Raw genomic sequence first — 16,659 nt, 5'->3', positions numbered from 1 at the left:
ACAATTCGTTGTCCCAAGCTCAACTAATTCAAGTTCTCGCCGGATATGCCTGCTCTGCCAAAAGGTTTTCCATTTCCAGAGTCAAAACCCGAGACCTCTAGTAAAAGGTAGAGAGGTCCAAACTATTCGACGACACCCTCGAGGGTAAGTCCAGTTGAGCAATAGCACCCCAAGAGAACACTGAATTACTCTTACAAAGATGACACTGGCATCATCAATTCTAATGAGAGCTAGCAGTAACAAAATAGGTATATTCTCTCTAGCCATTGATTCCTTTTATCCTCTTTTTTTTGCTTCATTTATTCCATTTTTCTGTTGATTGTCTCGTTATTGGTTGTTTGATGTTTGCTGATCCACCATGTTTGCTGATCCACATATGACAGTCACATACACCAAAAAGAAAACTCAAAACCATGAACTCAACAATGGATTAATAGGAATATTGTCTTACAGCCAAAAAATATAACCATAAGCAGCTTCAGCTGCTATCTTTTTTCCCTTTGATCGCTAATAATACTCGAGCTACTAAAGGGCTTTATATGATGAGTCATAGACATGACAAAAACTTTGGTATATACTGCAAGCTAGAAATGAACCTAAAGAATAAAACCATCCTCATGAATTTGCTAAAAATAATCGCAGAAATAAGAGGGGGATATATATCTAGGGGCTCAGGCGACAAACAACTATGTACAGAAATTAATGATTGGAACCACTTAAAAGGGAAGAGAAGTCAGGTGGTAAAACCATTTTGTTTCTCTTGGGCAGTAGAATTAGCATCTTCATATTCGCCTTCACCAGTCAACTTAGGTTGATCAGAATCACCATCAGACTCCGCCTGTGGTGAAGCAATACCACTTATTGTGCCATAAGGTTTGCAAGGATTTGAAGATTTTTGGGAGCACCAATGGTCTGGAACACTTAAGAAATGTGTGTCGATGAACTTCCTAAATCTCTTATAGTACTCTTTTGGCGAGACGATAGTAGGAAGCTGATTCTTGGGAACGACGAGCGAAGATTTGACCCAATTCTCAAGCTGCTTGTCCCATGTATATTGCCTGAGATAGTCGATGATGCCACAAACAAGTTCACAGCGTTGACTATCCACTCCCACAAGTAGAGAGTAGTCCATCACATTGATTGACTGCAAATCAGAAAACAGTAGCTGTTTAGAGGGTAATCTATTAACTTCAGGGGTTGCATGATTATTAGAGGAGTTTAGATGCTAATCGATTAACTTCGGAGATTGCATGATTATAAGAAGCAGAAGTGACTTTTCTTTGGATGCTTTTTAAGTTTTGTGGATATTATTAGGTTAGCAGTTTGGCCTCCAACTTACCCTGAGGAAAGTACAGTCATTCCATACAGCGCGTTGTAAATCCCTCTTTGATCTCGTACCAACATATAAAGGAGAAACATTCATGTCGTTAACAAAGTTTTGGTCCAGAAGAACGTCTCCTGCACCATTTCCAGCTGAACTAAATCGAGCATGCAAAGCGCCTTTCAGATCATATTGCCGAGTAGTACTTCTATTAAATGAAAGGTTCTCCATCACCATGAGATCATGCCTTGTCTCTTTGCCACCTCTTGGCCTTACATTGACCTGCAAAACATAAATAGAGAGTGTCAAAGAAGGAAGTGCCTACTGTGCTAACAGTCGGATAAGTGAAGTGACTACAACCGATTAATTAACCTGATAAATGCCAAGAATTTTTGCAAGGCAGGTTTGATTCCTCTTCTCATGGCACTGATCCATGTACTCAAAATATTGAGTAGCAAACTTCAAGAATGAGTCAAATTCTGCTCTTTTAATTTCCTTGATGATAAACCGATCGTCAACTGTTTTGGCAAACAAAGATTTACTTTTCCCACCTTTTGCATCCCAGCTCCTACACCTACTTAAGGAAGCAATATAATCAACTTCTGAAGTGCACCATCGATCTCGTAAACGACGAAATTGGCTGGCATAGAGACAGAGGACTGAGTATTTGTACTTTCCAGTTAATTTACCCAAACCCATGGAGACTTCCGGGTGAACCGTGAAAGAAACCGATGAATTTAACAAATCTAATCCCCCATCTAAACTTGCTGTGCGTGTTTCCTCTGAAATGTTTGAAGAGTGAAACCGTGTTAAATCCAATGAACCAGTTGAAGACAAATGTGGAGAAGCTACAGAGAATATCCGCATTACGCCTTGTGAACTCTCATACGCCTTAGCATCAGTTCCTCTATCTTTTCTGCCATCGCCTCCAAGATCTTCACTTTCAATGGGCAAATCCTTCAGCAAGGCCAAAGCACAAGCAATTATGCTGGAAAATTCATCTTCATAGTCAGACACAATGAACTTATCACTTCCAAGGGGAATGTGCAGCTTTGCACCCTCATGTGTAATAAGTTTATAAGTGGTAGATTCTACATCATGGTTTGTGATAGAACCTAATTTCGGCAGGTGACCTCTCTGGAGATCCTCCAGGTATTGGCGCCAAATTTCAGAGAATGGAGTCCACCACCCTTCATCATTCTCTGTGTTGGAAAATATTGAGGACAGGGATCTACTCTGGGAATGGTTAAAATCATGGGCACCTCCAGCATCAGCATCAACGATGATTCGTTTGTCCGTCTCCAATTGAATGGATGAAGGAAGATTGAGCTGTAAGTTACTTTCATTACCAAAAAGGCAGTGATCAGAGAGATCAGAGTTCACTGTCACATCCTGAAGGGATACTTCACTCCCATTTACTTTAGCTGCAGTTGTCGACTCAGCACCATCACAGAAAGCAGATAAAGTTGATGGTTCATCTTGTCTATAATCATGCGTATCAACACAGATTTCTTTAATGGGAAGACCATTTGCTTCTGCAGATGATTCAACATTCGACTTCCGATGATGGTCAGCATCCAAAACATCACCGCAACTTCCTCCAGTAGTTTCGGTCCAATTGTTATTCTCTGCACAAGAGCCTTCAACTAGCTTGCTTTTCAGATCAGCAACATCTTCCAATGCTCTGTCATCTCTTTCCGGATATATCTTCGCGCCGTTACTGTCTCCTTTAACACTGCCTTTCTCTTGTTGCTCCCAGTCGTTGATAGTATTGATACTTGGCAGTGTATCAACCTTCTGGTCAACAGATTTGGGGTCAGCTGCTGTACAATCAGATGATAGCAATGAATGAAGACGGCGATCCCACACACAGGACTCGAGCAAAAGCTCCAGCCGTATTCTATTCAACGTTAGAAGTTTAAATACGACGACGTCCTGATTCCCATCCAAAGCAGCATTTTGAATATCAATCTGACATTAAATCCATAGATCAGTAGAAGCAAAATAAGATTTAGATATGCTTTAATAAATATCTGGTCAAATGAACTGCAGATGAGTTCATTACTTGACAATTATTGACAAAAACCTGAATGCTGGTTCTCATCAACCAGAAAATTAGAAAGCGGACAACTCTTATTGTATGTACTTGTATGTATTTGACATCTGTTAACATTATTCTAGCCAAGGTTATCAATATCATTTGCTCACATAGGTCTTAAGGCTGTATGTACCAAGTTATACCGTGGAACAAACGTATCATCTAACATGAAAAATTGGAAGGGGAACTTAGACTCAGAATGACATTCTATCACATCAACGTTGATCAAATAAAATTGCTATAGGAACAAGTATTATGAAAATGGCAGCATAAAGGTGCTAACCTCAAATTGAGTTCTCTCTTCCTTCAACATTTTCTCAATTTCAGAAAATTTCCTCATTGATCCCTGAAGATTTAGAACCGTTCCAACAAAACGAGGCTCTATTGCCTTCAAAGCTTTTTCTACATCAAGAAACATCGTGGTCCCTTTCTTGTACACCTAGTTGAGGAAGAAAGAAAATCTGAAGTCAATAGAAACTTGCAATAGGTCATATAACTTCCATATTCAGCCAAGTATTTAAAAGTCTTATTGTGTAAAAAGCAGCCAGACCCCACTTGTGGGACTACACTGGGTATGTTGTTGTATTGTGTAAAAAGCAGTAAGATTCATAGAAAACATACATCTTCAAGTTCCTTCTTAAGAAACTCTCCATTGACAGAACTGCTAAACTCCAGCTTCTCTGGAGGAAGAGACACGGAATAGGTAGTAATGGTTGAGTACTTAAACATAGCAACCATACGCCCTAATCTGCACATGCAGAAAAGTGGCATGAATATCTTCAAACTGAAAATATAAAATATGACAAAAGCACCAAAAACAAAATCCCTATATAGCCACTCATCGCACACGATTCGACTTAAATCTTGAGTAATGTCAAATGGAATTTTTCATAGAGATAGCAAAAAAGCTATCAGTAGGAATTGCTGTTAGATCCGCATGTATGAAAATAATAGACACTTCAAGAATAATTAAAGCCAAAAGTGACCATACCCAAAGAAGTAGAGGAAATCCCTGTGCAAAGAATGACCACAGCCAGACGACAGTCTATTAAACAAAGAGGTATTTGAGAAGCTGAGCTCCAAGAATTTTCCAAATGAAAAACCACGCGAACCAGTGGATACTAAAACTCTTTTCGTTGATTTTGAGCTACCAGTTTGAAACTTGCATCTACCACAACGACTCCACATCCAAATCTTCCCTTCACTTTCACCTGGAAGCCCCTTGTCCGTTGGAAGAGAACGAACTTGAATTGCAAGTAGCTTATTGTAATGTGCATAATAGAAAATGTGATCTTCGGGGGATCCATCACAGTTCGTACATGGGAGTTTCTGTACAACAGAGATTTTCCGTTAACAATTTAAAACAAATGCTGCAGTCTAGAAAAGTATCAATTGATAATGAAGAACTCCATGCTCAATCTGAAAAAATTGGTCCGAATAACCAATGACATTGTCTCAGAAAGGCATAACACCATGATTTTATTTCAAACAAATCATTAAGCAACTTTTGATTATGTACTCAGCAAAATGACCGCCAATCTTTCTAAAGAAAATTTGTTAGGTCAAATTGAAAACTACAGCGACAGAACAAGAAGGGGTTCAAGTGGAGAGTGTTGAGTTCTATGCACCTGACTTAGCAAATTATGCTGCAAAAATTTTCCAAGGGGAATATCAAAATTTTGATAGAACTTTATGCGAGAAAAATGACTATGGGCACACATAGTCCCTCTTGAAGCATTCCGGCTTGATATCAGAACCAAAATACTATCAGTATCTGCTGATGATGTAACACCATTCCCCCAATGCCCTTGGTCTTCACGCTCTTTACCAGATACCGAAGACTCTCCCTGGCTCATTATTGGAGTCTGCAACTGCTGTTTTTCAGATGCCATCTCTTCATCAGAGCTATTAGCTTTCTGATCGGTATCACTTTGATTAACCACCTCAGTGGCGTAAGGAGCTTGAATATCAGCTTGTTCCTGATCATCTTTGTTGGCTCCATTATCACTGAAACATGAGGGCATGGATTGACCAGAGGTGGAGAAGAGAGGAAATTTGTCCCCCATAACCTTATTCAGAGAGGCTGAGAGAGACGACAAACTAGAAAGAACAACTGGGTCATATGGCTCAAATGACAGAGGATTGCCTTGTGCTTCTACGTTATGACTTACTTCTTGATGGAAGCCATTGGATATTGGGACATCAATTGAACAGGAAGAATTCGCCTCAGTAACGGTAGAAAGAATTTCTTGTTCAGCACTAACAGATGGGGTTTCATCAGTAACTATTGAATTCACCTCCTGGCTAAGAGGAATAGTCGAGAACATTGCTTTTTGATCAAGAAGGAAAGAAGTCTCGAGGATTAAATTATATGCCATGATCACTGACAGGCGTACCACACATTTAATCTTCTTCAGTTCATCACTGTTAGCTCCCATTAGCAAAATCTGCCCAAAAGGTCACGGTCAGAGGTATAGACGTAACTGTTCAAGACATAGTAGACAAGGGAAAGAAAGAATCACCAGGTATCAATCCTCTATAACTTACCACAAAGAAAGATGACACAAGTTCGGAAGGCAAAGATATGAATCAGTGAATATCAAGATAATACTATGGTATTTCATCCATTTAATACAGTTGCAGTCACAAAAGACAAAAACCCAGATCGATGTAAATGCCCGGGCCAAAGGGATGCAAAACTAACTCTTCTCATATTTTTGTTATCTCTTGAGCAATGAAACAACAATGGAACTCATGTCCCAACTATCAATAATCCCTATTATGATATTCTGTGTCACTAAAACAAAATAGAGAACGTGACTCACCGTGCATCCCAGATGAGTAGGACAGCCCTCAATAAACATCAATGTTTTGCTAGGCCTTTTTCCACCATCGGCAGAAGTGTCATGTTCCTCTACAAACCTTTGAAAATGAAAGGAATCACACTGTCTGAGCTTGTGGCCAGACAGGATTTCAGAAGATAATGTTGGTGAAACAGTGCAAATAGCAACTCTCTCCAGGCGATGCTTTTTCATATCAAAGACTAGTGTCCATCCTTTCTTAAGGATAGACTCTTGTATGTCACGAGAAACAGTTTCCTCGACTAATATCACATTTGGCTGGTACCTCTCTAGGATTTCAATGATAGACTTCACCACATTGTCTTTCTCCTGTCATTATTAATTGATAAAGAACACATGATCAAAGACTAGAATAAATTCTCTTTTTTTTATCTCACACATTTAGAGAGTTTCTTGTTTACCTCTTTCATTGCATGAAATGATGACAACTCACTTGAAGAGAGACCTACCGCACCCTCAATCAACAGCAACCTAGCTTTTTCAAACTTAGTTGGCATATGCTTATGAGCAGCATGCTTTTTGAAGACCAGGCCTCTGATAAATTGACTATAAACATGACAAGTTACAACGTAAGTCTGGGTCCCCCTTTCGTCTTAAATTTAGTCTTAGATAACAAACATACAGATAATGAGTAGAATGCAAATTGTATAGTATTTAAAAGGTAAGTTCAAAATTAGAGGTAATGTTACTTTCTGAGAAACTTGGCGATTTTAAAAGAATAAAAATGGTCCCATATAACCTATGAAATGATACAACATTCAGAAATTTAAGAAGATGGTACTCCACTTTAGGACAGCCCAAAAAGGTCATATTTGGGATATGAATAACTAAATTTAAACAGATATTCAATCATAGACATTAGAGAAGGCATGGCAGAGGAAACCAAATAATGAGTAGGATCAATAATATTCAGAGGCAACTGCTGCCCCCAACTTCATAAATAGAGAACAAATATCAAACTCCAGGAAACACATAGCCCGCCACTTTGACAATCCAATAGCTAAACTGAACGAAGAAAGGAAATTAGGAAAAATCATTAGAGGTGAGACACATAGTTGTTCCGTAATACCTTTGGCTGGGAGAACCAGTTCTTATGCATTTTATCTTCACATATCTATTAGGATCCATAGCCTTTCCTTCAGCAGAATCAGGCTTCACAAATGAAGCAGCCTCCCAAGACAAGGAGGTGACTATATCAACCCAATTGTCACACGCTGATGAGTTGACACCAAAAGACTTAAGAAGGTCATTAACAAGGGACTTAAGCTTCCCGTTCATCACTTCTTCCAATGCCTTCTGCTTTTCCTCTTTAAATTTGTAGCTCCACAAACCTTCTTCTCCAAGGTTTATTAAAGAAGTTGGCTTGCCCCAGTTCAGGTCATTGTCGCATTCATCATCATCGTAATTAGCCACGCTGCCTTCCATATCATCATCACAACATTCTGGTTCTGGGGGCTCCCAGAACTGATCCAGTTCATAACTAGAAGGGATTCCAGATTCGTCATCATCATCCCCTTCAATTTTTCTACTTTTGGTTTCCTCACAACTACCATTCATGAGTTCTGCATCCCTTCTTGTGCGCATGGTGGAACAGCACTCCTCTTGACTGCTGTCTGTGCTACATTCATCAATATAAACCCTGAAAAGATCAAAACCAAAATTAAAACCACAAGGTCCACAACAACATGAGTCAGAAAATTCTTCATTTCCCAAGAAAAAAAAGACAGGTATCTTAAGCTCAACCAAAATAGATATTAACATAACTAAATTACAACTAACCTCCCATCTGAGCTTGCATCACCTGAAAAGCCACCTGAATGGTAGGAGAAATAAGGGACCAACATGAGGCAATGATGAAGAAAATGAAAATGACGGTCCAAATTATGAGATAAAGAAAGGAGAGCATACTGTAAAGAAAGAGCTGTTACTGCTACACAATGAAGCAGCCGGACTTATCAAACAAGTTGTATTATCTTACATTTTGCCACAAAATTGGGATAACGTACCAGAACTTCCACCATCAAATTGCACAGAATTCTCGTTTTCTAGTTTCTTCATGCTTCAACTCGATCTTGTCAGAGCACAAGAGCAGTAACACGTATTACATCTGATCCCAGGAATATTTCAACCTGCAGATTTGCAGTTATATTTCTTTCAAATGAAAAAGACCATATTTCTTTTGATAAGCATAAAGAAATATACTTTTTTCTTAACCCGTGAGGCTTTCATCTTGTAGATATAAATTGAAGCATCCCCTTAGATTGACTAACAACAACAACAACAAACCCAGTAAATTTTCACAAGCGGGGTCTGGGGAGAGTAGTGTGTACGTAGACCTTAACCCTACCCTGGGAGGGCAGAGAGGTTGTTTCCGATAGACCCTCCGCTAAAGACATTCCTCATTGACGTCAGCGTCGCATGAGCTTGGCTGACCCAAAAGGCACGGCCAAGTCCAAGACGAGCACGCCCGTCATATCCACTTAGATTGATTAGTTGCATATTTGGGATAAAGGAAAAAAGGGTAAGTCATCCTATCAACCCATTCTACAATCAAGGATGAGTTTCCCAAAGGTCCCTCGTCCTATCTAACACTCAGATCAAACATACTTAATAAAAATATAGCGACTGAACAACTCATCTTCCAGATAAAAGATTCCAAACTAACTAAATCGATAAGCATCAACGTGTGGCTCTTCTCAATCATCTATCAAGGTAATTAGTTTTTTCATATATAGTTACTAGAAACCTTGAAGCATCAGAATCAGTATTCGAAATTGTCCTAAAAGATCAGGGAGCAGTTTACATAGTATCCAACTTTTCAATTTTCATTGTCAAATTAACAAAATTGTTAAAATTTTGGATCTTCAAGAGAAGATTACTTCTCCTCAAAATTTTCTGAACAGCTTAAGCTATTCAACTCAGAAAGTGATACTTCCCCATCTTAAGTCACTGATTAAGAGAATCAGCCCTTTAGCTATAGCTACCAAAATAGTGAAAGACATGTCTAGTCATCAACAACAGAAATAAATTGCTGAACAAGTCAACAACTTATGATGCAACAACAATATCAACTACTACATGTCTCAATCCCAAACAAACCGCGGAAAAAAAAGAGGGAAAACAAGGCAGCAAATTTTTCCAAGAAATGACTCAATTTAAAGAGGGTAAGAAGACTACAAGATCATGACTTCTCAAAGAAATTAGCCATTGTTTGACTTCAAGAACAATCAGCAACACAGATACCACTAATAATTAAGTTACAAACATTAAATCTTTCCAGGAAATCACTCAATTTAAGATTTTAACAGTATACTTTCAAGTTTTGATTTCACAAATGAACTTTCCTTTTTGGGGTAACAAACAATCAGCGAAAATAAATATCAGTAGAAATGAAGTTACAAAGATTTATTTTCCCTAGAAAGAAAAAGAAAAAAAACCAAAGCAGATAGCATAAGAAATGAAGTGACAAAGATTCCTTTTTTATGACTTACAGTTAAAGCAACCCAATTGACACTGTATATGATGACCTCCAAATCAAATCCAGAGCATATCAAATCCTCAAAAACACTTCAAACCCACCTAAACACTGAAAATCTTGAATTTAGGAGAGAGTAAAAAAACAGAGGAAGAGAGAGAATTGAGTTGAATTGGAGACAGAAGAACGAAATAAGTTGGAGAAAGAAGTAGACTTTTTGCCCGTAAGTAGGTCCCACTAAGTGGTTTGCTGCTAAATTTCATGCTTTCTTGAATTGCAATACTAATATATATATATATAAGGCCAAGAAAAATTCAGTTTGGATATAGACACAATAATTAAAAGAAAAAGTCAGAAATTACTAGTACCCAAAATTTGAAATTCTCTAAAGTTTCGAAAATGAAGAGACAAAAATGTATATACATACTGCATACATAATACATTGCATATACAACTGTATTTTTTTAAAATAGTGGAAAAGATATTTACTTGTTCACATTGGTTTTTAACTTGGTACATATGGATATACATTTGGATTTGATTGGTTGTTGGAGATTTTGCAAATTATTGGCATATTTTCCCTACATTGTTACTATAACCCACTTAATTTTAAATTTTAAAAAATAAACATTATATAGTCACTCTAGAATTAATAGTCGAAAATATATATTTGTTATATTTTTTTAATATAAATTTATGTATGTTTTATATAAAAGATATACAAATTTTATATACTTTTACGGCTATCAAATATAAATAGTTTCAAACGCAAATTAAAAATAAATTTTTGCCCTTAAAATTTTAGGCTTACTGCCTTAAAAGTTTGATATTTTTCTCTTTCTTTATTCCCCTTTTAATATTTAGAGTGTGGATAAACCCCATGAATAATGAAAAGGAAAAGGTGAAAGAGGATATCCAAGAAACACGGGATAGTCTTTCTTAGACAGGTTTGTTGTCCCACTAATTGAGACAATATATGTTTTAAATTTTTAATGGATTGTTACAGAGTAAATCACTGTGTTTCAAGCATTAATTTTTACCATATGGTAATTATTATTATCATTACTCACAATAATTACGAAAAGGAATTACTTGCATTCATTGTTTATATCAATAAATGAATGGAAAACATATTTTTTACATATACACATTGTATTAGTTTGTAACTATTAAGTTTAGATTATTTTTTGGGGTGTGTACACTGTGTAATTTCTTTTTTAATGATCACTCCATACTTATTCCGAAATTTTTGAAAAAGAAAGATTTTTGAAAGTCAAGCTCAAGTTTTGATTGGGATGATTTCTCATATAAATGTTCATTTGGAAGATAAATTTCCGATTTTGTAAAAGTACTATCACTATCTTTTATTTTTTAAAAACTAAAGAAATTTACATCAAATAATAAATTGATCCAGTTGTTTTAATTTGACTGTATAATAAAAATAATAATAAATATAAATAGATGATCTCTATTGTATTCAATCTGGATATATTTGATAAATAAATCGAATTCATATCTAATGCATTCAATATTTAACTACTTTAAAGAATATTTGAAATATAAATCGGATTCATATTTGACCGGAGAAAAGAATAGGATTCATATCTAGTGCATTCAATATTTAACTACTTCAATAATTGTCATAGTTATCCACCAATTAATTAGAGTTAAGATTCGAGAAATTCGAGCTAAGTAAGATATATACTTATATTAATTTGATTTTTAGCATCTGATTAAGATTGGTGGATTGTATTTGTTAAGTATTGTGTTTTTTTTATTAGTAGAAATTTAGAGCAATAGTTTAAAAATAAAATAAATATTTATGCAAGATCAAAATTTTACTTATCTATTTATATTATATTTTGATAATGATATTAAATGAAGTAACAAGTTAATGAAAACCACATGAAAATGTGATAATACTATATATTAGACTTTAAATATATACTTTGAATTAGTTTAAATAAATAAATTAAATAGCTAGATAATATAATATTATTGATACATTTAAATGATAAAAGAGTCTCGAGTAAGAGGATAAAGTGTAAAAATATATTAAATTTCAAGAATAAAAAAATGATAATTATCGATGATTATTATAGAAAAAATTATCAAGATATTAAGCCAGTTGGTAAACTAATAAAAAATCACATGACAATAGACAATATTAAGTAATGAGTAATATAATAACTATAGGCAAAGAACAAAAACAGAAACAAATATTGAAGGATAAGACATATTTGAACTTTAGATGTAAAACAAAGTTTTAGTAAGAATTTTATTAAAATAGTATGACTTAATATGCTCAAACAAGATAGATCACAACGTGACATGTTTAGTATTCTTTAATATTGATCACGGAATGATGTGCAGGTAATAAAATCAAGAGATTATGTTGTTATAAATTTAAAAAGAAAAAAATAGCTTATCCCCTACGAGATTTGAAAAATGATTCCATGTACTCTTCTTTCTTAATATCTAATGATTATCTATAATTTTTATGTGAAAATTAAATAGTAAGGTTATTTGCATATAACCTAAATAATACAAATCATAATTTGACATATTTTGTGTCCGCGCATCGCGCGGGTACTAACACTAGTTAGAGTTAAGATTCGGGAAATTCGAGCTAAGTAAGATATATACTTATACTAATTTGATTTTTAGCATCAGATTAAGATTAGTGGATTGTATTTGTTAAGTATTGTGTTTTTTTTTTTAATAGTAGAAATAGAAAAATATAAACAAATAAATTATCTGAGTATGAACAATTATATTTTCAACGAAGAATGAAAGAATAAAACTTAAAACCTAAGTCTCAAAATTAATTTTGATTGAACATATCATAAAGACAAATTGAAGTACCCTCTTTATTAAATGGACCATAGCGCAGAGATATACAGCTCATACAACACCAACACTAACAAAGTTCAGCCAATTGACAAAAGACGTGTTACTTAGGTGCCAACTACACAAATATCTTTTGGTTAAAAACTACACAAATTTGGGATAAAGCAACATTTTCTTAAATAATCAAAAATTAGGTGCTGAAATGTTACAAAAAAATGTCGTATATGTAGTAGTGACAAATGGGCAGATTAAATCGATTTTTGGTGGAATGAAAATGAACTGAACAAACTAATATTAATATGTACGTTATTTTTATATTTTTGTTGGATTAAAAATTACAAGATATGAAGAGCATAGTAACTTAATTTTTAATGATGAAATTCAACGGAAAAAAATATTCTTTACCAATATTTTCCATGAAAAATACTTACCATTAATATATTGTTTCTTTTATGTTATGTCTATATATATTTATAGATCGTGAGTTGATTTTATTAAGTAAGAAAGTTAAATTGAATTGTAATATAAGTATTCTTAATTAAATTGGTAACAAGATATGTTTTATTTAATAGTAGTATATTTTTTGAATTTTGAATGGTCATGGGTAAATGAAAAGGCAAGTGGCGGTGGGAGGTTGTTCAGCTAATCATTGTCGTATCTGTTCACGGACAGCCTGTCCTCGGACTAGCCGCAAAGCGACTCAAGTTCCAAACATTTTTTAAATAACTTCACGCGCCCATGTTTTTAAGTTTTATCGGACTTAGCCTATATTGTACATATTTTGAAAGCACTAGTAAATTTAAAATTTATTTCTAAAAGCTAAGGAGTTAAATCTGTGTTCTCACAACCATTGATTTCACTCTCTCTTCTTCTCACATCTTCTACATATACTTCAAGGGGCCGTGTATTTTCTGTTTCCCATATGTGTCACCTGGTTGCAATATAAGAAAATTGAAAAGTAGAAGTCTACCATTGAAGGCCATTCAAAACTTTGCTTTCGAAAATAGGGTTTTTTGAGTTTGTTAGTTGTTCCAATTGATTGAAAATATCAAAAGGAGTTCAAAATTTAAATTTGAAATGATTTGGAGTAGATTTGAGCAATATTTGAGTTAAATTTCAGAAAAGACGCAATGAAAAAGACGAAGTCAGTTTTTTTGTATAATATTGTATAATAGTGTATATGAGTGTATAAATACATCTTATACACTATTATACACTTTTATACACCTTTATACAAGCGTCTGTAGACGAACTTTTTCCACGATTTTCAGTTACAATTCTTGTTCTAAACTAGTCCAAATCTCCAGTAAATGACTTCAAATTTTATATACAACCTCCTTATACTATTTATAACAAGTCTAAATAATACTCATTCCAAATTTCTCACAAAATCAAATTTGGAATTTAAACCCACATATTTAAGCTAGTTAAAAATCTAATTTTCACCACCCAAATGGATTTGGTTTGTCGAACTAATATTTGAGTCACAGTTATTGATTCAAAAATTAGCTTAAAAGCTTGAACAATCTTTTATAAAAATTAAATAGTAATTTCGAGAACCTATTGGAGTTAGATGTTGAATCTTAGCCTATTATTTTTGGACTAGTTCATTGTAAATTGAAATGTGGACTGTAAAATTGAAAAATAGGGAGCCTAATTATTCTTATGTGAAATTTTTCCATTATTTCCCCCCCTTTATTTTTATGTACCTTTTATATATTAGTGGAGTAATAATTGTGGTAAAATTTCGCTTGAAATAAATCACTTAATATTTTGACTCTATTGAGATTGTAACGTCAAAATAATTAGAAAGCGGTAAGACTTTAAATTCTCGACATACTTGTCAAATTACGTGCAGTCCGAAAGGTAATGTTACGTACATTTTTTAACCAAAAGGGATGAAAGATAATTTTAAATTATTTATCAAACGATAAGGATAGTTTTGATCATTTTTCGAAAAAAATAATACACACATATTATGGCAAAGAGGAGGGACGAACAGGGGTATTTTCGAAACTCAATATATTGTGTCCCTTGCGTGTCCTTCCTTAAGTCCTCGCGCGTACTTGTTCCATTACCCTTTACAATTTACATAAACAAAAATTGTTGCATTGGCTGTCAAAGTAAGGGTATACAAATAAAATTGACAAATCACATCAACCCAATAATCCAAGTCAAACCGAGAAAAAATAATCCGACTATGGTTTGGTATTGGAAAAAAAAATCCGACCATATTTGGTTTAGTTTGGTTTTAACTAAAACAAATCCAATCGAAACTAAACCAACCCGACATTATATGTATAGAAGTTTTAAATATATTTAATACATAAAAAAATTTATGGTAGTGTAGTTTATAAATATTATTAAGCTTTTTCATAGTTTTATCTTTTAACGGATTATTTCAAGCTTGGACTTATTGTTTACCCATAAAACGGTACAGTTGAATTTATACGTGGTTTCTAGACAAGTGAACTAATTTGATTCTGAAATAATATAATAATCGAAGAAATACCCAATACTTAGCCTTAGAATGTAGATGAAATAACAAAGATGATGATTCCGTGAACAAGGTTTCTGAATACAACAATGATGATATCAAAAAACAAGAAAGTGAAATCGTATAAAGTTATGTACAGAATATTGTATACATTTTTGCCAGAAAATTCGTGTCCTCTACAATGGTAACTGAGCTCACTATTTATAGCTATGCCTAAGGAAAGAGGTCCTAGGATTGTGCCCTCTTTTAATGCCAATTATGAGGGTCATTGATGAAGATGTAACGGTGAATATAAATGCCAAATTCTCCGTAACGGACCGTCACTCTTAATGCTGCTCAATATTCCCTAGTAAATGCCACCGGGCGCAGAGCATTTAATACACATTCATGAACGTTATCCTTTCCGGTGACAAGCTAAGTGGCTGCGCTCGTTCCTCAGCCATCCCATCTCGGATTCCACGTATCCTCCTTTTAGTCAGCCACGTGTCATATCATATTTTACCCTATACAGATAGTCACCCTGCTTTCCGGTGACATAATTTTGTGTTATCGGGAAGTTGATAGAAACATCTTTTTGGCGGGAATTACTATAACTCCCTCTGAAGGTCTCCGACAGTTGATTAGACACACGTCTCTCCGTATTTAATCCCCCGAACACTTGTCCTCCCACGATTCAGCACAACTTTTGCCGATTATCGAGGTAATCATTGCCATAAATTTAGCCGCCAAAATTTTACTTATACGCAACTTCCTTTTCCTTTGCGTTTCACAACTACTTGAGCTTCCGATTTGCATCCTTGTTTTCAATCCCTTTTCTAATTTTCTTCAAACACAAAACCTTTTCCATCTCCTTTTTCAATGGCTTCTTCCTCTAAACGTGCTCGTTCTTCAAAGAATAAGAATAAAGCCGAGGATTCCGTTCCTCCAACAATAGGTTCCATCATCCCAAGAAGACTTAGTACTTCGAAGGATTTTGAAGAGAAATTTCCTACTGCTAACCCTCGTATATAGGCTGTTAGTAGGTAACCTTCTTCCATTCGTCCTTCCAGTATTCCTGTTGTGAAGGAAGACTCCTACTGCAATGAGTTGGAAATCATTGCTCCTGATCTATCGGAGCAAGTGACCCTTCCCAAGGAAGGTTTTACATACTTTTTCACGTATCTCTTTACTTTAGGTGCATTTTCTTTGAGCGGAGAGCTTGATTATGTGATTGCGGAGTTTTTTCTTCGCTACCATATGTGTTTGGCACAGGTAAGTCCTTCAGTGTGGAGGACAATCACCTGCCTCCAACGTTTGTGCCACGAAACTAGATAGGAGCTAACCTTAGCTCATATGATGAATCTTTATTCCCCCAAAATCTTCCGCGGGGGAATGATAAACCTTTGCAAGCGTGGCCACCATGCTTTGTTGTCTAGCATGGATGATAACAACAACCGTGGGTGGATGGAACGGTTCGTTGCAGTTGCCACTAACGACATCATTCCAACAACGACTTTATCCTTTTTGGTTGCTTGGAACCGCACTCGTAATTTTTTTGTATAGTATTCCTCTTATTAG

General features: G+C 35.0%; 1 protein-coding gene across 4 annotated transcripts; it reads right to left on the bottom strand.

Moving 5' to 3' along the window:
• Positions 1-399: 399 nt before the first annotated feature.
• LOC104086537 (putative 1-phosphatidylinositol-3-phosphate 5-kinase FAB1D) lies at positions 400-10,010 on the bottom strand. 4 transcript variants are annotated; one of them, XM_009590831.4, is made up of 13 exons: positions 9,772-10,010; positions 8,287-8,409; positions 8,060-8,093; positions 7,350-7,919; positions 6,682-6,826; positions 6,245-6,589; positions 5,048-5,866; positions 4,411-4,748; positions 4,041-4,167; positions 3,703-3,858; positions 1,694-3,292; positions 1,340-1,603; positions 400-1,144 (listed from the first exon to the last, which is right to left on the bottom strand). In XM_009590831.4, exons 2-13 carry the CDS (start codon positions 8,336-8,338, stop codon positions 734-736), a joined length of 4,860 nt encoding a protein of 1,619 aa, XP_009589126.1. In that variant the 5' UTR covers positions 8,339-8,409; positions 9,772-10,010; the 3' UTR covers positions 400-733. The 4 variants fall into 4 exon arrangements, with proteins under 4 accessions (XP_009589126.1, XP_009589131.1, XP_070033849.1 ...); XM_009590836.4 differs by lacking the exon at positions 9,772-10,010 and adding an exon at positions 8,483-9,628; XM_070177748.1 differs by lacking the exon at positions 5,048-5,866.
• Between the last annotated feature and the right edge of the window lie 6,649 nt (positions 10,011-16,659).

This window comes from Nicotiana tomentosiformis, chromosome 6 (assembly GCF_000390325.3).
Source record: "Nicotiana tomentosiformis chromosome 6, ASM39032v3, whole genome shotgun sequence".
In the NCBI taxonomy this organism is placed as follows: Eukaryota; Viridiplantae; Streptophyta; class Magnoliopsida; order Solanales; family Solanaceae; genus Nicotiana; species Nicotiana tomentosiformis.
The sequence above is the reverse complement of the archived record's forward strand: the minus strand, read 5'-3'. Positions and strand labels throughout refer to the sequence as shown.

Bases quoted from the DNA above. Each gene is read 5' to 3' on its own strand.
- LOC104086537 (XM_009590831.4), bottom strand. From the start codon at position 8,338: ATGAAGAAACTAGAAAACGAGAATTCTGTGCAATTTGATGGTGGAAGT. The intron at 4,749-5,047 runs GTGCATAGAACT...TCTGTTGTACAG, and splicing joins AGCATAATTTGCTAAGTCAG to AAACTCCCATGTACGAACTG. The intron at 3,859-4,040 runs GTATGTTTTCTA...TTCCTCAACTAG, and splicing joins TTAAGAAGGAACTTGAAGAT to GTGTACAAGAAAGGGACCAC.